General features: G+C 48.9%; 2 protein-coding genes and 1 pseudogene across 3 annotated transcripts; all 3 read right to left on the bottom strand.

Annotated features, from left to right (window-relative positions):
- LOC129015320 (metallothionein-1E-like) lies at window positions 1–1,447 on the bottom strand. Its single transcript, XM_054453063.2, has 3 exons — window positions 1,232–1,447; window positions 580–645; window positions 1–231 (listed from the first exon to the last, which is right to left on the bottom strand). Exons 1-3 carry the CDS (start codon window positions 1,257–1,259, stop codon window positions 140–142), a joined length of 186 nt encoding a protein of 61 aa, XP_054309038.1. The 5' UTR covers window positions 1,260–1,447; the 3' UTR covers window positions 1–139.
- A 6,852-nt stretch (window positions 1,448–8,299) lies between these two features.
- On the bottom strand, window positions 8,300–9,728 carry LOC129015325 (metallothionein-1L-like; annotated as a pseudogene). The gene is made up of 3 exons (XR_008494534.2): window positions 9,528–9,728; window positions 8,875–8,940; window positions 8,300–8,530 (listed from the first exon to the last, which is right to left on the bottom strand). The product of XR_008494534.2 is annotated as a metallothionein-1L-like (transcript).
- A 7,853-nt stretch (window positions 9,729–17,581) lies between these two features.
- LOC129016089 (metallothionein-2) lies at window positions 17,582–18,682 on the bottom strand. The gene is made up of 3 exons (XM_054454962.2): window positions 18,396–18,682; window positions 18,022–18,087; window positions 17,582–17,816 (listed from the first exon to the last, which is right to left on the bottom strand). The coding sequence occupies exons 1-3, from the start codon at window positions 18,421–18,423 to the stop codon at window positions 17,725–17,727; spliced, it is 186 nt and encodes a 61-aa protein (XP_054310937.1). The 5' UTR covers window positions 18,424–18,682; the 3' UTR covers window positions 17,582–17,724.
- Window positions 18,683–19,174: the final 492 nt, after the last annotated feature.

The raw sequence follows: 19,174 nt of genomic DNA, 5'->3' as shown, positions 1-19,174 counted from the left end.
TTCAAGTCAAAATTGTTTTATTGTCATTCACATGTTTAATACAAAATGAAATGCAACAAATAGCTCAGGGTTGTATTAAAAAAAAATCCAGGTTGTGCAGGTTGCTCTTTTTACATCTGGGAGGAGAGCTGTCCCCACATCAGGCACAGCAGCTGCACTTCTCCGACACCCCTTTGCAGACACACCCCTGGGCACACTTGGCACAGCCCATGGGGCAGCAGGAGCAGCAGCCTGGGGAAGAAGGGGAGAGTGAGAGGTGGCAGCTGACTTGACCAGGCACCTCCCTGCCCCAATAGCAAGCCTGGCTGGAGCTCAGAACCCAGACCCAGAGGATGCTTTTTTTCGTCTGGCACAGCTCTGTTCAGAAACCATAGGGGGTACAGTTGGGGTTTGTGTCCCAAGAGAAAAATGCTGTCCTGCCCCATCTGAATTTAGGGCAGAAAGCCTGGAGAGGGAATGACACCGGCAATGAGGGCAAAGAAAGCCCAGTTCCCCAGAAGGATGCACTCAGGGCCAGCCTTGAGTTCCCTCCCAACCTTAGCCACAGCCCCAGATTCCTGGAGATGGCCCCGCACTCACTCTTCTTGCAGGAGGTGCATTTGCACTCTTTGCACTTGCAGGAGCCGGCGCAGGCGCAGGAGACACCTGCAAGGAAGAGGAAAACGCAGTGGGCAGTGAGTGAGATGAAGAAGGTACAGCAGTGGGTCAATGAGTCTCCAGTGCCCCCTCCTCTGTGCAGGGCCAGCCCTCAGAGCTCCTTTCCCACTCAGGACAGAGGAACAGAAGCCCCATGTCCTCTCCACTCACGCTGGGAAGGGCAAGCACCCTTCTGTTTTACTCCACCAGGAAGGTCCCACGTGCACATACAACCCAGGAATATTGAGACTGCGAGCCAGAACCTTCTGTCCTGAACTCTGAAGAGTCCATGTTTCCAGCATCCCCAACCACACTGATTGCTCAGAGCCTGGACAGAGCACTGGGGCCCAGCCAGCAGGCCCACGACCAACTTGGTGATGTGGAGCATTTCAGCCTTGAGCCTCAGTATCCTTAACTCTGACGTAGAGGCCCAGGGATGAGGGTAATGCTCTCAGGGGCGTGATCAGGAAGAAAGCATCTAACAAAGTAATGGAGTCCCCGTCGCTCAGAACTTAAAATGCGACCCCCTGAAACCCAGAGACCCTCTGTAATAGGGCTGGGAAATGGGGATTCCAGAGCGCAGAGCTTCCCTTACCAGTGGCGCAGGAGCAGTTGGGGTCCATTTCGAGCAAAGGAGATGCTGGAGCTCCCACCGGTGAGGCGAACAAGCAGTCAGGAAGTTGGAAAGCGCGCTGGAGCCCTGCAACTGGCTGCTCTATTTATAGACGGAGGTCGGGCGGGGCGCAGAGGCCCAGCTCCGCGCCTGCACCCGGCCCGCTCAGTCCGCACCGCCCGCGGTTCTGGGCTGGGCTGTGCGCCGCAGAAGGGCCGGGCGCACCATCCCTTGAGCTCCGCGCGGTGCGCACCGCGGGACCGCCCCTTTGGCGCCCGTTCGCTCGGGAGGGGCTGTGCGCCCGCAGGCACGCGGCGTTCCCGAGGTCCAGGCCGCCTTTCCCAGTTTCCCCGAGGTTGCCTTCCACCCTCCTCCCAGCGTGTTCCGGGACCCCAGCCTTGGCGTCGCGGGCGTCTCCACCCCACCCCTCGCCCCTCCGTTTTCAGCTCGACTTGTCCCGGAGTTCGTGTGCAGCCCTCCTGCTCCCGTCCCGGGATCTGCTGAGTGCGGAGCGGGGAACGTGCGGTAGCGAGCGAGTTGTGTGCAGAACATCCGCCACCGATGTGGCTTTCGTTTCTCCTCGTGCCCCGCCTTGCCTGTCCCTGTCCACACCTAGGTCCCTCGGTCCCGCACCTCCGTACATAGCAACACGGAGAACACGGATCGGCCTCTCTCTCCTGTCCATTCTCCTCGCCTGAGAGGATGAGTGGGTACATTTGTGCAGGTTCTCCTTTGCACTTAAGTCTCCATGCTCCCCACAGCCTTAGGGCAACCACAATACCAGATGGCAGTTCTGGACATGCGGGATGTCCCCAAAGAGAGATTACTTCAGATAATATGCAGACCCTGCTTTAAATTAAAAAGCAAGGTGGGCGAGGTGGCGCCTACTGCTGTAGTCCCAGCTACTTGGGAGGATCACTTGAGCCTAGCAGTTCGAGTCCAGCCTGGGCAACATAGGGAGTCAACGTCTCTAAAAAAATAAAATTAAAAAGCAAGATAGGCCGGGAGCGGTGGCTCACACCTGTTATCCCAGCACTTTGGGAGGCTGAGGCGGGCGGATCACGAGGTCAGGAGATGGAGACCATCCTGGCTAACATGGTGAAACCCTGTCTCTACTAAAAATACAAAAAATTAGTCGGATGTGGTGGCGGGTGCCTGTAGTCTCAGCTACTCGGGAGGCTGAGGCAGGAGAATGGCGTCAACCCGGGAAGTGGAGCTTGCAGTGAGCCAAGACTGCGCCACTGCATGTCAAAAAAAAAAAAAAAAAAAAAAAAAGAAAGAAAGAAAAAGAAAAAGAGAAAAGAAAAAAAAGAAAAAGAAAAGAAAAGAAAAAAAGAAAGCAAGATAAATGGTTATTTCTCTTCAATATTGCTGATCTCTTCAATATTCCAGGCTGAATGCATAACATTGAGTCTGTGCTGATCTCTTTTTAACCACTTGCTTTGTGATCTTAAAGAAAAATACGATTTATGAACCTGTATTACTAAACAGACAGCTACTACAGAGTTAAAGTAATTGGTTCAAGTCACAGAGCTGAAAAATTGTCACTGATTTGAATCCAGCCAACCCCTCAAGAGAAAGTGTCCATGGATCAAGACTTCCTTTTGCCCAGGTATGTCATCAGCACTTCTCTCTTGCTGGAAATCTAGTTCTAAACAATGGCAAGCCACAAGCTCAACCATGGGCGGTGGCAAAAGCAATCCATAAGTGTAATAAATGTGTGTGTGTGTGTGTGTGTGTTGTGTGTATATATATACACACAACACACACACACACACATTTATAGTTTTCCTAGCTGTCTTCCATGTATGGATAAGACCGATTTTCATTTTTGGTGATGGAAAAGAGTTTGCTTTTCATACAAATATATTTAAGAAAATATTAATCATTTAAATATAAAATGATAAGTAAAGTGTGCAGGTGGTAACAGAAATGCCAGTCATTTTATATCTGACATGAGGCAGAGAATCTTGCTCATAGCTTAATAACCCTGTGTTGATGATGATTTTGTAGGAGCAGTGAATGGCTCTCTTTGGACCACACGACACATGTTCATGTGGTAGATGACAATGAGAGCATACACAGCTAGGCACCCCAGGCCTGGCTTCTTTGTCTGTAAGTAAATGTCCCCCATGCGATGTATGATTTTTTTTTTTTTTAAAGCAATAGCTAACATTGTAGAATGTTTGCCAAGCAGCATTCTAAGTTCCTTACATGTATAAAATTCTTTCATCTTACAATCCAGATGCCATTATTATGCTCCTATTACAGGAGACACAGAGAAGTTGTGAGGCACAGCTAAACGTGACAGAGGTGGGATGTGCACTCATGCATGCTGTCTGCAGCATCATGCCCTCACCCATTGTATTAGTTTGTTTCCACACTGCTGATAAAAGACATACCAGAGACTGGGCAATCTACAAAAGAAATGGACTTACCATTCCACATGGCTGGGGAGGCCTCACAATCATGGTGGAAGGCAAGGAGGAGCAAGTCATGTCTTACATGGATGGTAGCAGGCAAAGAGAGAGCTTGTGCAGGGAAACTTCCATTTTTAAAACCATCAGATCTCATGAGATTCATTCATTATCATGAGGACAGCACGGGAAAGACCTGCCCCCATGATTCAATTACCTTCCACTAGGTTCCTCCCATGACACTTTGGAATTGTGGGAATTACAATTCAAGATGAGATTCGGGTAGAAGCACAGCCAAACCATATCTTTCCACCTCTAGCCCCTCCCAAATCTCATGTCCTCACATTTTGAAACCAATCATGCCCTCCCGACAGTCCCCCAAAGTCTCAACTCCCTTCAGCATTAACTCAAAAGTCCACAACCCAAAGTATTATCTGAGACAAGGCAAGTCCCTTCTGCCTATGAGCCTGAAAAATCAAAAGCAAGTTAGTTACTTCCTAGATACAATGGTGGTACAGTCATTGGGTAAATACAGCAATTCCAAATGGGAGACATTGGCCAAAATAAAGGGGCTACAGGCCCCATAAAAGTCAAAAATCCATCAGGGCAGTCAAATCTTAGAGCTCCAAAATGATCTCCTTTGACTCCATGTCTCACATCCAGGTCATGCTGATGCAAAAGGTGGATTCCCGTGGTCTTAGGCAGCTCTGCCCCTGTGGCTTTACAGCCCCCCTCCTGGTTGCTTACATGGGCTGGCATTGAGTGTCTGTGGCTTTTCCAGGCACATGGTGCAAGCTGTTGGTGGATCTACCATTCTGGGGTCTGGAGGACGGTGGCCTTCTTCTCACAGCTCCACTAGGTGGTGCCCCAGTAGGGACTCTGTGTGAGGGCTCTGACCCCACATTCTCTTCCACACTGTCCTAGCAGAGGTTCTCCATGAGGGCCCTGCCCCTACAACAAACTTCTGCATTGCCATACAACTTCTGAAATCTAGGCAGGGGTTCCCAGTTCTTGACTTCTGTGCACTCACAGGCTCAACATCATGTGGAAGCTGCCAAGGCTTGGGGCTTGCACCCTCTGAAGCCACGACCAGAGCTTTACAATGGCCCCTTTTAGCCATGGCTGGAGTGGCTGGGATGCAGGGCATGAAGTCCCTAGGCTGCACACAGCACAGGGACCCAAGACCCAGCCCATGAAACCACTTTTTCCTCCTAGGCCTTTGGGCCTGTGATGGGAGGGGCTGCTGTGAAGTCCTCTGACATGCCCTGGAGACATTTTCCCCATTGTCTTGGGGATTAACATTCTGCTCCTTGTTATTTATGCAAATTTTTGCAGCCAGTTTGAATTTCTCCTCAGAAAATGGGATTTTTTTTTTATATTGCATTGTCAGGGTGCAAATTTTCCAAGCTTTTATGCTCTGTTCCCCTTATAATTCTGAATGCCTTTAATAGCACCCAAATCACTTCTTGAATGTTTTGCTGCTTAGAAATTTCTTCCACCAGATACCCTAAATCATCTCTCTCAAGTTCAAAGTTCCTCATATCTCTAGGGCAAATGCAGAATGCCACCAGTGTCTTTGCTAAAACATAACAAAAGTCACCTTTGCTCCAGTTCCCAACAAGTTCCTCATTTCCATATAAGACCACCTCAGCCTGGACTTTATTGTCCGTATCACTATCAGCATTTTAGGCAAAGCCATTCAACAAGTCTCTAGGAAGTTCCAAACTTTCCCACATTTTTCTGTCTTCTTCTGAGCCCTCCAAACTGTTCCAACTCTTGCCTGTTACCCAGTTCCAAAGTTGCTTTTTTTTCTCTTTCAGAGATGAGACTCTGACTTTTTTTTTTTTTTTCGGTGATGAAGTAGGCTGTGAACCAGGACTGCCTGACAGCAAAACCTATGCCCTAGGCTCAGGCTGCCTTCTGAAATCTCGTCACAGGGAAACAGTGAGTAAGTGTGGCCCTGACCTCTAGGCCAAGAGACTCATCTTTCTCTTTGATTGAACATCAAATAGGATTCTCTCCACATAGCCAGGGGGCACTAATCATTGGCTTTAATTACAAGTCAGCTAGGGCCTCACTCTTTCCTAATGAGCACCCCCACACTCCCCAAACTGCAGGATCTGCTATCACTCCTGCGTGGGCAAACAGGAACATCTGCAACCCATGATTACACACACTGCATCTTGCTGGGAAAATGCTCGGCTCTTCCCTCCACAGCCCCAGTCACTTTGATGGGTTGACATAGCCAAGGGCTGAAATTTGAAAGGGAAAATTCAGCTTGAGCTTGGGCAGAACTTTCTTTTTTTTTTTTTATTGTTATTATACTTTAAGTTTTAGGGTACATGTGCACAACGTGCAGGTTTGTTACATATGTATACATGTGCCATGTTGGTGTGCTGCACCCATTAACTCATCATTTAGCATTAGGTATATCTCCTAATGCTATCCCTCCCCCCTCCCCCCACCCCACAACTGTCCCTGGTGTGTGATGTTCCCTGTCCATGTGTTCTCATTGTTCAATTCCCACCTATGAGTGAGAACATGCGGTGTTTGGTTTTTTGTCCTTACGATAGTTTGCTGAGAATGAGCTTGGGCAGAACTTTCAAAGATTCAGAGCCAAGTCACAACAGGGAACTCTCAGGTGTCAACAAGTGTCCTGTGACGCTGGGCAGGCTAAAGCTAATTGTATCCTCTTTTCTTTTCTTTTCTTTTCTTTTTTCTTCTTTTCTTCTCTTTTCTTCTCTTTTCTTCTTTTTCTTCTCTTTTCTTCTCTTTTCTTTTCTTTCAGACAGAGTCTTGCTCTATTAACCAGGCTGGAGTGCAGTGTCAAGATCTCTGCTCACCGCAACATTCATCTCCTGGGCTCAAGAGATCCTCTCACCTTACCCACCCCCACCACCCCCAACCCGAGTAGCTGGGAGTACAGGCACATGTCACCAAGCCCAATTAAATTTTGCATTTGTTGTAGAGACAGGTTTCGCTGTGTTGCCCTGGCAGGTCTCGAACTCCTGAGGTCAAGCAATCTGCTGGCCTCACCCTCCCAAAGTGCTAGGATTACAAGGTTGAGCCATTGCCCTCAGCCCAGCTGATGGTATCCTTATGAGGTTGTCATGGCCGGTGCGGATGAAAGTGTGTGATTCTCACAATGGGACCAGCCCACCGTTTCTAGTCTGCAGTGTACATCACTCATGAACATATGTGCAGAGTTTGTAAATCTTCAGTTTTTCTGTTACTTTTTTTTTTTGAGATGGAGTCTTGTTCTGTCACCCAGGCTGGAGTGCAGTGGCATGGTCTCAGCTCACTGCATCCTCCACCTCCCGGGTTCAAGCGATTCTCCTGCCCCAGCCTCCTGAGTAGCTGGGATTATAGGTGCCTGCCACCACGCCCGGCTAATTTTTGTATTTTTAGTAGAAACGGAGTTTCACCGTGTTGTCCAGGCTGGGCTCAAAATCCTGACCTCAGGTGATCCGCCTGCCTCGGCCTCTCAAAGTGCTAGGATTACGGGCATGAGACACCGTGCCTGGCCAATTTTTCTGTTACTTCTTTATGCATTTATTGAATTCTTTCCTGTTAAATATGAAAAATTGTGTTTTGTATTTTGTGTTTGATTTCATTTTCTCCATAATTGACATAATTATTTTTATCTTCCCACCTAAGAGGACGTATCCTCCACCACACCTCTCAGCAGGACAGTTTACTCATGAATTTGCCATGTTTTTGCCAAAGCCAAGATTTTGAAGCAAGTATCCATCTGGAGCACCAAGGCTCAGGCCGTGCAGCCTTCCCCAGCCTCAGTGTCACTTGGTGTCAGGGGTCGGGGGTTGGGGGAGCAGGTAGCAACATCCCAGCCCTGAGATGGCTTCCCTTTTCTTCTTTGTAACCAGATTTTGAAACATTGTTAGTTTATTTTTATTTTATTTTACTTTTTATTTTTTGAGATAGGGCCTCACTCTGTCGCCCAGACTGAAATGCAGTGGCACGATCTTGGCTCACTGCAACCTCTGCCTCCCGGGCTCAACTAATCTTCTCACTTCAGCCTCCCAAGTAGCTGCGACTAGCCAGGCTAAAATTGCTAGTTTTATCAGGCTCTGATCCACAATGGCCTTTTGCTATCTGCCTCCTGAGAAATCTCTTTTTTTATAAATAACAAAGTTTTAAAAACGTGTTTTCTGAAATCAGTGTTTTACATGCCAGAATAAAAAAGAAAAGGTTTATGTCTGGGATGCATAGGTAGTAAAAAGTTCCTTCACCATGGAGTTTGAGAATCCCGGTGTGGGAATCAAGCAGCTGAGGAATTGGATTCCACCCCTGTCATCTCTTTGAAGCCTAAAATCTGATGAGGAAACTGAAATTGGGCAGGGAAATCAGAAAATAAAAACGAGAGATGGAGAAGTTTCTGTGCCACATTTGATATGACCAGAGGTGATCCTGGATGTCCCCCCATTATGACCTGGCACAGTGCAATTCCCTTTTATAGAAGATGAAGCTCAGTGAGGTAACCTGGCTTGTCAGGAGGCCCTCAGATTGTTAGCGACTCACATGTCCATCCAGAGCCTGGGTCTCTAAACTCCTGGTTCAACCCCTAACCCTGGCCCATTAATTCGAAGCCGCACAAAGGAAAGGAGAGTCAGAATCAAGTCAAAACTGTTTTATTGCCGTTTACATATTTAATAGAAAAAGGAATGTAGCAAATGCTCAGGGTTGTATGAAAAAAAAAATCCAGATTTGTACAGGTTGCTCTGTTTACATCTGGGAGCAGGGCTGTCCCGACATCAGGCACAGCAGCTGCACTTCTCCGACGCCTCTTTGCAGACGCAGCCCTAGGCACACTTGGCACAGCCCATGGGGCAGCAGGAGCAGCAGGCTGGGGGAAAAGGGAGAGTGAGAGGTCAGAGCAGACTCAATCAGGCACTTCCCTGGCCCAACAGCAGGCCTGGCTCAAGCTCAGACTCCAGACCCGGAGGATGATTTTTTAAGCTGGTACAGCTCTGTTCTGAGACCACAGGTGGTACCTTTGGAGTTTGTGTCTCAATAGAAAAAGGCTGCCCTGCCACATTCAAGCTCAGAGCAGAAAGCCTGGAGAGGGAATGACATGGCCAACAGGGGCAAAGAAAGGCGTTCCCCAGAAGCATGCACTCGAGGCCAGCCTTGAGTTCCCTCCCAACCTTAGCCACAGCCCCAGATTCCTGGAGATGGCCCCGCACTCACTCTTCTTGTAGGAGGTGCATTTGCACTCTTTGCACTTGCAGGAGCTGGCACCGGAGCAGGAGCCCCCTGCAAGGAAGGGATAAAGGCAGTGAGCAGTGAGTGAGATGCAGAAGGTACAGCAGTGGGTCAATGACTCTCCAGTGCGCCATCCTCTGTGCAGGGCCAGCCCTCAGAGCTCCTTTCCCACTAGAGCAGAGAAAGACAAGCCCCATGTCTTCTCCACTCATGCTGGGAAGGGCAAGCACCCTCCTGTTTCACCCCACCAGGAAGGTCCCAGATGCACACACAACCCAGGAAGACTGGGATTGGGGGCCAAAACGTCCTGTCCTAAATCTCAAAGACGCAGTGTTCCCTGCCTCCCACCCACCCTGCTTGCTCAGAGCCTGGACAGAGCATTGGGGCTTGGCCAGCAGCTCCCTGATCAACCAGATGATGTGGAACAGGACAGCCTTGAGCCTCAGAACACTCAACTCTGATATAAAGGCACAGTGAGGAGGGCTATGCTCTCAGGAGCTATTCCAAGCAGAAAGTACTGGACGAAGTAAAGGGTCCCCTTCTGCTCAGAGCTCAAAATGCGTCCTCCTCAAACGCAGGAACACTGTACTGTGGCTGGGAATTGGGCATTCCCAGGCGTAGAGCCGGGCTTCCCTTACCAGTGGCGCAGGAGCAGTTGGGATCCATTTCGAGCCAAGAAAGGACGGGAGAGGCGAAGAGGCAGTTAGGCAGCTAGAAGGCGCGTTGGAGCCTGGAGCCGGCTGCTCCCTTTGCAGGTGGAGATGGGACGGGACGCAGAAGCCCCGCCCCGCGCTTGCACCCGCCGCGCTGAGTCTGGGCCTCCTGTGGGTACGTGGCGGGACTGAGAGCAGCAGACGGGCCGGGCGCAAGGTGTGCACCGTGGGTCTCTTGTTTGGCACCCGCTCGCTCGCTCGCTCGCTGAGGCCTGTGCGCCCGGTAGTCCGCGGCGTCCCTGCCGTCCTGCCCCCCGCAACTTCCCCGTTTTCCCCATTTCCTTGTGGTTGCTGGCCATCTCCGTCCCCGAGCGTTCCGGGAACCCAGCCTCTGGTGGTCGCGATATTCCCACCCCCACCACCCCATCTGCGGTATTCAGCCTTTCCCGGAGCAAGTATGCAACCCCAGCTTCGTCCCTGGATAGGCCTGAGCCGGCGAGCGCGGCGAGGGAGTTGTGTGCAGAGAACAGTCATGGATGTGACCCTTACTTTCTGCCCTCCTGCCCTCCAGCATTGCCTGTCACTATCCCCACCATGGTCCTTCTGCCACTTTCTCTTGAGCCCAGCAACAGGGTGGAGGCGAGCCTTCCCTTCCCTTCCCCATGCCTGGGAGGTTGTATAGGCACATTTGTCTGGGGCCTCCTTTACATAAAATTCTGCAGGGGCTCCTCCAAAGCCCCTAGCGTGCCCACCCAACTCCAGGAGAGTAGTCCTGAAAATGCGGAGTGTTCCCAAGGGCGGGATCTGCTTAGGTAACTCCAGACCCGGAGGAGGCAGAACCTACGTTAAATAAGAAAGCAAGAAGTGATTATTTACCTTTCAATTTTCCTATTACACAACAATCTGCGTGAGTCCGTTTAATCATTTTAGTTTTTTGAGCCCTCTCAAGAACAATAAAAGGGAAATACTGTTCTAAACACGTTTTTCCAATGGAAAAACTAAGGCACAAAGAGCCTTAGTAACTTGCCCAAGGTTATGGCTCTATGAAATGGTGCCACTCTACCTAAATCCAGCCAGCTTCCCAAGAGGAGGAAAGAAAACAAAGATTTCTTTTGGCCAAGATATCTCTTCAACACCACTGTGCTGCTTACAATTATTATTATTATCATTATTTTGAAACAGGGTCTCACTCTGTCATCCAGGCTGGAGTTCAGTGATGAGATCATGGCTCACTGCAGCCTCAGTCTCCTGGGCTCAATCTATCCTGCCACCTCAGCCTCCCAAGTAGCTGAAACTACAGGTGCAGGCCATCATGCCTGGCTAATTTTTTGCTCTGTTTTGTTTTTTTGTTTGTTTGTTTGTTTGTTTTTGTTTTTTTTTGTAGAGACAAGATTTCGTCATGTTGCTCAGTCAGGCTGGTCTCAAACTCCTGGGCTAGAGTGATCCACCTACCTTGGTTTTCCAAAGTGCTGGGATTACAGGCGTGAGCCCCTGTGCTGGTCTGCTTGAAATTTTTTAATCAGGGGCCGGGCACGGTGGCTCATGCCTGTAATCCCAGCATTTTGGGAGGCTGAGGCGGGAGGATCACGAGGTCAGGAGATCAAGACCATCCTGGCTAACACGGTGAAACCCCATCTCTACCAAAAAATACAAAAAATTAGCCGGGTGTGGTGGTTGGTGCCTGTAGTCCCAGCTACTCGGGAGGCTGAGGCAGGAAAATGGTGTGAACCCGGGAGGGGGAGCTTGCAGTGAGCCGAGATCGCACCACTGCACTCTAGCCTGGGTGACAGAGCGAGACTCCGTCTCAAAACGAAAAAAAAAGAAATTTTTTAATCAGAGAGAAGCATCAATCTCAACCCTGGACAGCTTGAAAAGTGATGGAGATGGGAAATTTATTAAATATGTACATATACACAAAATACACATTAATCTATGTCTGTAAGTAAGACTGATTCTTGATTTTAGCATTGGTAAAGACTTTGCTTTCATTTAAATATACGTGATGATTAATTTTATGTGTCAACTTGACTAGGCAAAGTGCCCAGTTCCTCGGTCAAATACCAGCCTAGATATTGCAGCAAAGTTATTTTTTAAGATGTGATTAACATTTAAATCAGTAGTCTTTGAGTAAAACAGATGTCAGAGGGGATTTATCAAGTGTTACCCACCCATTCAAACTGGGAGTGTCCAGAGGACACCACTTTCACCACATCTGTGAGAAATAAATTTGTGAGGGGCGCCCTAGCACCCTGGAAGAGCTCTGTGGTCACTCTTTTCTGCAGGCAGAAATTCAGTGGAAACTGCTGCCACTGAATTGGGAATCCTATAGGCAATGGCAATAATTTGGTCCCAATGTGGCAGGGCCCAAGGGACAGCACTTAATTGCCAAAGGCAGCCTGGGCCTGGTTATTGTCACGGATGGCACAGTCAAAGCAAAATAGTATGACTTGCAGGCCAGGTACAGTGGCTCATGCCTATAGTCCTAGCACTTTGGGAGGCTGAGGCAGGTGAATCACTTGAGCTCAGGAGTTTGAGACCAGCCTGGCAAACGTGGCGAAACCCTGTCTCTACCCCTCCAAAAATACAAAAATCAGCTGGGTGTGTTGGTGCCTGCCTGTAGTTGTAGCTACTTTGGGGGCTGAGGTGGGAGGATCACTTGAGCCCTGGAGGTTGAGGCTGCAGTGAGCCATGTTGGTGACACTGCTCTCCAGCCTGGATGACAGAGCGAGACCCTATCTCAAATAAAAAGACTAGCATGAGTCACAGAGACCTGTGGTGTTGGCTAGTTGATCATGGTGGTCGTATGAGCAAATAGAGGAGTCAGCCTACAAAAATCTTACTCATCTGTAGAATCAAAATATCTGTTTCCTGTCCCCATGACTTTATGCTTTACTCGTCTCAAGGTATTAGTTCCAAAAGGAGGAATTCTTCCTTGGGAGACACAATGATTCCATCACACTGGAAGTTATGACTCTCACCAGGCCACATTGAGCCCTCAGACTTCTGGATCAACAGGCAAAGAGGCCAGCACTGTGGCTCACACCTGTAATCCCAGCACTTTGGGAGGCCAAGGCGGGTGGATCACCTGAGGTCAGGAGCTTGAGACCAGCCTGACCAACGTGGAGAATCCCCATCTCTACTAAAAATACAAAATTAGCCGGGCGTGGTGGTGCATGCCTGTAATCCCAGCTACTCAGGAGGTGAGTCAGGAGAATCGCTTGAACACAGGAGGCGGAGGTTGTGGTGAGCTGAGATCGTGCCATTGCACTCCAGCCTAGGGAACAAAAGCGAAACTCTGTCTCAAAAAAGAAAAGAAACAACAACAACAACAAAAAAAAAACAGGCAAAGAAAGGAGTCACTATTCTGGCTAGGGTGATTGTGGCTACTTCTTGGTAATCACAATCTCTGCAATCAAGGTGAGGAGGATGTCTGGAATACAAGAGATCCCTTAGGGTGTCTCTTATTACTACCATGTCCTGTGATTGAAGCCAATGGAAAACTTTAACAACCCAACTGGGACGGGAATGCATGGCCCAGACCCTTCCAGAATGAAGGTTTAGGTCACCCCACCAAGTAAAGAACCACCATTGGCTGAGGTGTTTACTGAAATTAAATGGAATAATAGGTCATAAAAGAAGGAAGTTATAAATAGCAGCTATGACCATGTGACCAGTTACAGGTATGGAAATGAGGAATGTCATTGTTATGGGTATTTCTTCATTATGTTGTTATAAATGTGTGTGTGTGTGTATGTGTGTGTGTGTATGTATGCATGTGTGGCAAATATTTTTGTTTTCTTCCATCTCTTATCCCGTTGTCATATAACAGGGGACGTATTAACTTTACATCACAATATTTAAGTATTGCTAACTTTATATCATAGTGTTTAAGTTATAGGATGTCAAGGAACATTCCTCAAGGATTTCGCAGTCACTTTTGGGGAGACAGTTTGTGTCGTTTCAGGCATACACAGGACAGTTGTTTCACATTAGGTGGAGGTATGACCTTGTTTTAACATTAAGTATAGTTTAAGGAGATGTTTATGTATGCCAAATTAACAAGTGGTGGACTGCAATGGTTAGTTTTATGGGTCAGCTTGGCTAGGTTATCATACCCAGTTGCTTGGTCAAACATTAATATAGATGTTGCTGTGAAAGTGCTTTTTAGATCTGATTACCATTTAAATTAGTAGGTTTGGCTGGGCATGGTAGCTCATGCCTGTAATCCCAGCACTTTGGGAGGCTGAGGTGGGTGGATCACTTGAGGCCAGGAGTTAGATAACATGGTGAAACCCTTTGTCTATTAAAAATACAAAAATTAGCTGCTTAATCTGTTAAATAAAATACAAAAATTAGCTGCTCTTAGAAAAATACAAAAATTAGCGTGGTGGTGCATGCCTGTAATCCCAGCTACTTGGGAGGCTGAGGCAGAATTGCTTGAACCTGGGAGGCAGAGGTTGCAGTGAGCTGAGATCGCACCACTGCACTCCAGCCTGGGTGACAGAGCTAGACTGTCTCAAAAAATAAAATAAAATAAATCAATACATTTTGAATAAATCAGATTACTCATCATAATGTGTGTGAGCCTCAAGTCCAATCAGTTGAAGGCCTTAAGAGGAAAGACTGAGGTTCCTGGAAGAGAAAGGAATTCTACCTGTAGACCGCCTCCAGATGAAAGACTGTAACATCAACTTCTGACAGAATTCCCATGCTGCCAGCCAGCCTTGCAAACTTTAGACCAGCCATCCCCACAATCACATCAGCTAATTTCTTAAAGCTTTCTTTTTATCACTATCTATCTAGGGACATTTTATTGGTTCTGTGTCTTGGGGAAAACCATGAGTAATACAAATATATCTTGGAAAATATTAACCATTTAAAGGAGACTTGTGAAGTAAAATTGTGGTGTAGGTGGTAGCAGATATGGCAGGCATCTGTTTGTATGTGCCACAAGGGCGTGGACTGTCCTGCTCATGGTTTTCTATATCCAGTGCTGATCACAATTTCATGGGAAGACTGAAGACTCTCTGGACCACAGTTAACATGCTCAGATAGTTGATGAGGAATGTAGAGCTTACAGGGCTAGGAACAGCAGGCCTGGCTTATTGGTCTGGAGGTGGAAAAACGTCCCTATGCTATGAATAAAGATAATAAAATTATAGCTAGGTTGGGCGTGGTGGCTCATGTCTATAATCCCAGCATTTTGGGAGCCCGAGGCAGGCGGATCACTTGAGCCCAGAAGTTCAAGACCAGCCTGGCCAACATGGTGAAACCTCATCGCTACTAAAAATATAAAAGTTAGCCAGGTGGGGTGGCATGTGCCTGTAGTCCCAGCTACTCAGGAGGCTGAGATGGGAGGATCACCTGAGCCCAGGAGGTGCAGGTTGCAGTGAGCTGAGATAACCCCACTGCACTCCAGCCAGGGTGACAGGGTGAGACTTTGTCTCAATAAAATAAAATAGAACAAAATAAAATAAAATCACAGCTAATATTACAGTCTGCTTGATACATGGCAGGTGCCATTATAAGTTCTTTGCATGTATTAAGTCATTTGCTGTCACCAGCCAGACCCTATTATTCAGCCTATCTTACAGTGGAGGAGACTGAGCCACAGAGAAGTTGTGTCACTCAGGTATAAGTGACACAGCTAGGTTTTGCACCCATGCATGCTGACTGCATCATAATGCCCTCAACCACCACCCGATGTCACCATGTTCCGTGAAAAACAAGGACACTGAAAATCTGGCAGTCAGGCAGCAGTAGAAAGAGCACTGAGCTGGCAGTCATGCCCTCTGCATAGCTCTGTGACCTCTCTTGGCTTCAGTATGCCACCTCTCAAGCCAGGGACACAACTGGACTAACTGACCAAGGGCTGACCCAGCTCTGAACTCTGAGAGGCAGGGCTTAGAGCCCAGTGACATCATCATCTGCCAGCTGTAGCCAAGATGAGAGGCCAGCTGTAGTGAAGGTTCCAGCCTCTGACTTCTAAGCTGTGTGACCTTGGGCATGTTGCAGGTCCAGAGAAGTTACTTGTCCAGGGTCACACAGCTAGTGAGTGGCAGAGCAGGGTGAATGCGACCCGGCCCCAGCAGATGCTAATGGCCTTCTAACATAGAGACACCAAGGAGGAAGAATAAGGACAAGAAGCCACAAGCCTGGTCCTCAGGAAGCTCAGGGGCTGGGGGAACAGAGAGGAGGAGACCCCATCCAGCTTGGGAGGAGGTGGGCCATTGCCTTGGGCCTGAGGGTCAGAAGGTGTTTGCCAGGCAGGGAGGGGGAAGGATCTGTGTTCTAGCCTGGGAGGGAGGAACTAGCAGGAACGCTGGAATCGCCCTGAGACATTTGGAAGGGAAATGACATCGGAAGATGACATAATCAGTTTCTTCCCTGCATGTTCACTCTGTCACTGGCTCATGGGGTATTCAAATGATAGGAAAAATTAGAATGGTTCTTACGTTTGTTCAAATGCTGTGGCAGCATCTTAATCCCAGAGGGCTTTGTGCAGGAATTCATCCGCCCTCCCCCTGGTACACAGTCAGGAAAGCTTCATTCCACTCCCCAGCCTCTGACCCAGAGTAATTCTTCCCAGACCCGTTTTTCCCCAAGAGCTTATCAAGAGAGATTCCATCTCCAACAAAGTCCATGTAAACAGAGTGATCCTAATGGTCATTAAACCCTAGCCAGGAGCCAGGCCAAGATCTCATTTAATCCGTAAATAGGGATACCATCTTTTTTCTACAGATGAGAAAATGTAGGCTCAGAGAGGTTGAGGAACTTGCCCAGGCCACACAGCCAGTAAGTGGTAAAGTGGGCTGTGAACTAGGACTGCCTGACATGAAAACCCATGCCCTTGGCGCAGGCTGCCTTCTAAAACCCTCTCTATAAGGAGCACCTTCAGGCAAGTGTGCTCCTGATTCCTGGGCCAAGGCACTCATCGTCCTCTTTGACTGAACATCAAATAACATTCCCTCCGCATAGCCAGGGGGACTAACCATTGGCTTTAATTAGAAGTCACTCAGAGCTTCACTCCTTTCTGATGAGTGCCACCACACCCTCCAAACTGCTGAATGCCATCACCCCTGCGTGGGCAGACAGGAAGAACGTCTTCTGCAACCCATGATCACACACACTGCATCTTGCTGGGAACATGCTGGGCATTTCCCTCCACATCCCCAGCCACTTTGATGGTTTAAGTAGCCAACGGCTGAAATTTGAGAGAAGTAAATTCAGCCTGACCTTGGGAGGAACTTACAAAGATTCAGAACCAAGGCAAAACGGGGAGCTCTCAGGGGTCTGCGAGTGAGTGTCCTGTCAGTGACACTGGGCAGCACAAGCCTGACGGTTCCTTGTGGGGATGTTTGGATCAGTGCTGCTCAGGGTGTGCCAGCCACGCACTGGGGCCAGTCTGAGAACTGTTTCCAGGATGCAATGCACACCCTTGGGCAAATGTGTAGTGTTGGTAATTATTTTATTTTTCCTATGTTAATTTGTTCTTCATATATTTATTGAAAAGTTCCTGTTGAATCTAAAAAATGGTCTTTGTATTTTGTGTCTTTTAAACTTTCATTTTCTTATTAACTCCTTATTTTACCAGAGTTTAGGTCTGTGACTAATGGAAAACAAAACAAAACAAAACTGGTCATTCACCACAGGGAGTTTGGGAAACCGGATGTCAGATTCCAGCCACTGGGGAGTTGGATTTCACCCTCTGTAGTCACTTTCAAGTCTAAAATCCCACGAAGAACTGAAGTTGGGCAGGGAAATCTAAAGTAAAAGTGAGGAATGGAGAAGTTTCTGTGCCACATTTGATGTGAAAATGAAAGTGATCATGTATGTGTCCCTCCTGCCCCCATATGATCTGGCACAACGCCATTCAGTTTTACAGAAGATGAAGCTCAGTGCAGTAGCCTGGCTTGCCAGAATGCACTCTTTCTTAACGGCTCACATTTCCATCCACAGCCCAGGTCTCTGCCCTCCCAGTTCAATCCCTCACCCCAGTCCCTTATTTTTAAGGCATATAAAGGAAACCAGAGGCAGAATCAAGTCAAAGTGGTTTTATTATCATTCACATTATTTCATAGAAAAAGGAATACAGCAAACGGTCAGGGTCAGGGTTGTACATTAAAAATCCAGGTTTGTAGACGTCGCGTTATTTACATCTGGGAGCAGGGCTGTCCCAGCATCAGGCGCAGCAGCTGCACTTGTCCGACGCCCCTTTGCAGATGCAGCCCTGGGCACACTTGGCACAGCCCACAGGGCAGCAGGAGCAGCAGCCTGGGGGCAGAGAGGAGGTGGCAGAGATGAGTACTAGGGACACCGGGAATAAGGATTCCTGCTCTCCCTGATAAGGATCACTGAGGAGGCAACAATTTCTGCGCAATGGGGCATCCCCAGACTGCTTTAATTCCCCCGAGGATGGTGGAGAGGGGACAGGCTGGAGGACAGGGAGGGGGTAGAGGAAAGAGAGGATCCCACTTACTTTTCTTGCAGGAGGTGCACTTGCACTCTTTGCATTTGCAGGAGCCGGCGCAGGTGCAGGAGTCACCTGCAAGGAGAAAAGACAGAGGTGAGAACGGTCCCTGGATACCTGAACGAGGGACGGCGTACTAAGAGCCTGGGGCCGAGTTCCTCTGTCCACAACCGATTCCTGGGAACTTGAGCAAGCCATTAACTCAGATCTCCTTAACGGTAAAAAGGGGGCTCCGAATAACCTAGAATGGAGAGAAAGATACCCCAAAACTCTTTGGGAAGGAGCTACTCCTGTCCTGAAATTGAGTGACCAGAGAAAGAAAGAGGGGTCAGAAATTGCTTCTCTAGCGCTACAGTCTACACTGGGCATCCCCAGCCTCTTACCGGCGGCGCAGGAGCAGTTGGGATCCATGGCGAGCTGAAGAGGCGGCTAGAGTCAGGACAGGTTGCACGCGGACTCGCTGGGACTTGGAGGAGGCGTGGTGGAGAGCAGCGCGCCAAGCAGTGTTTATAGCTAGAAAGAGCCGGGACGAGTGCAAAAGCCCCGCCCCGGCCGGGCGCTGCCTGCACACGCCCCGCGCTGAGTCACTCGCGGCTCCAGGCAAAACACCCGACCGCGCGCACTGACTGTGCCGGGCGCACCCGGCTCTGCACACGGGCCGCGGGCCGTCAGTTCCCTGAAGCCGGCCCACTTGCGCCCCGGGGACGCCTCTGCGCGGAAGGGGCTGGGTGCAGCGGGAGGACACAGGGTGCAGCGGGAGGACACAGGGTGCAGCGGAAGGACACAGTGTACCGCGTGCCAGGTGCCCACGCCGTGCCCCTCCGCCGTGTGCACAGCTCCCCTCCCTCCTGTCCTGTACTCGAACCTGAGCCTTTAGCGCGCGGGTGAAAGCGAGACTTGGGAATGCTGCTTGCATGGAAAACCGGTTGGAAGTGCAGACAGTTTACAACTCTGTAGCAGCCAAGGCTTAATAATTGTGCAGCATCACAGTAAACCCGTGGGGTGGTTACTGATGACGTATTCATTGCATGTTGAGTACTTTTAGCATGTAACAGGGACTGTAGGAAGTGTGTTGTGTGTGAGATGTCACTTAATTCTGTAACAACCCATAAGATAAGGACTCTCCAGTATTCTCATTGTAGAGAGGAGAAACTGCAGGTCC

Source organism: Pongo pygmaeus, chromosome 18 (genome assembly GCF_028885625.2).
Source record: "Pongo pygmaeus isolate AG05252 chromosome 18, NHGRI_mPonPyg2-v2.0_pri, whole genome shotgun sequence".
Taxonomy (NCBI): Eukaryota; Metazoa; Chordata; class Mammalia; order Primates; family Hominidae; genus Pongo; species Pongo pygmaeus.
The sequence above is the reverse complement of the archived record's forward strand: the minus strand, read 5'-3'. Positions and strand labels throughout refer to the sequence as shown.

What these genes read in the sequence shown, in the direction of transcription:
- LOC129016089 (XM_054454962.2), bottom strand. Translation starts at nt 18,423, where the DNA reads ATGGATCCCAACTGCTCCTGCGCCGCCG. An exon ending in CAACTGCTCCTGCGCCGCCG is followed by an intron (nt 18,088 to 18,395) that starts GTAAGAGGCTGG and finishes TTCTCCTTGCAG; the next exon opens with GTGACTCCTGCACCTGCGCC. An exon ending in GTGCACCTCCTGCAAGAAAA is followed by an intron (nt 17,817 to 18,021) that starts GTAAGTGGGATC and finishes CTCTGCCCCCAG; the next exon opens with GCTGCTGCTCCTGCTGCCCT.
- LOC129015320 (XM_054453063.2), bottom strand. Translation starts at nt 1,259, where the DNA reads ATGGACCCCAACTGCTCCTGCGCCACTG. An exon ending in CAACTGCTCCTGCGCCACTG is followed by an intron (nt 646 to 1,231) that starts GTAAGGGAAGCT and finishes TCTTCCTTGCAG; the next exon opens with GTGTCTCCTGCGCCTGCGCC. An exon ending in ATGCACCTCCTGCAAGAAGA is followed by an intron (nt 232 to 579) that starts GTGAGTGCGGGG and finishes CTTCTTCCCCAG; the next exon opens with GCTGCTGCTCCTGCTGCCCC.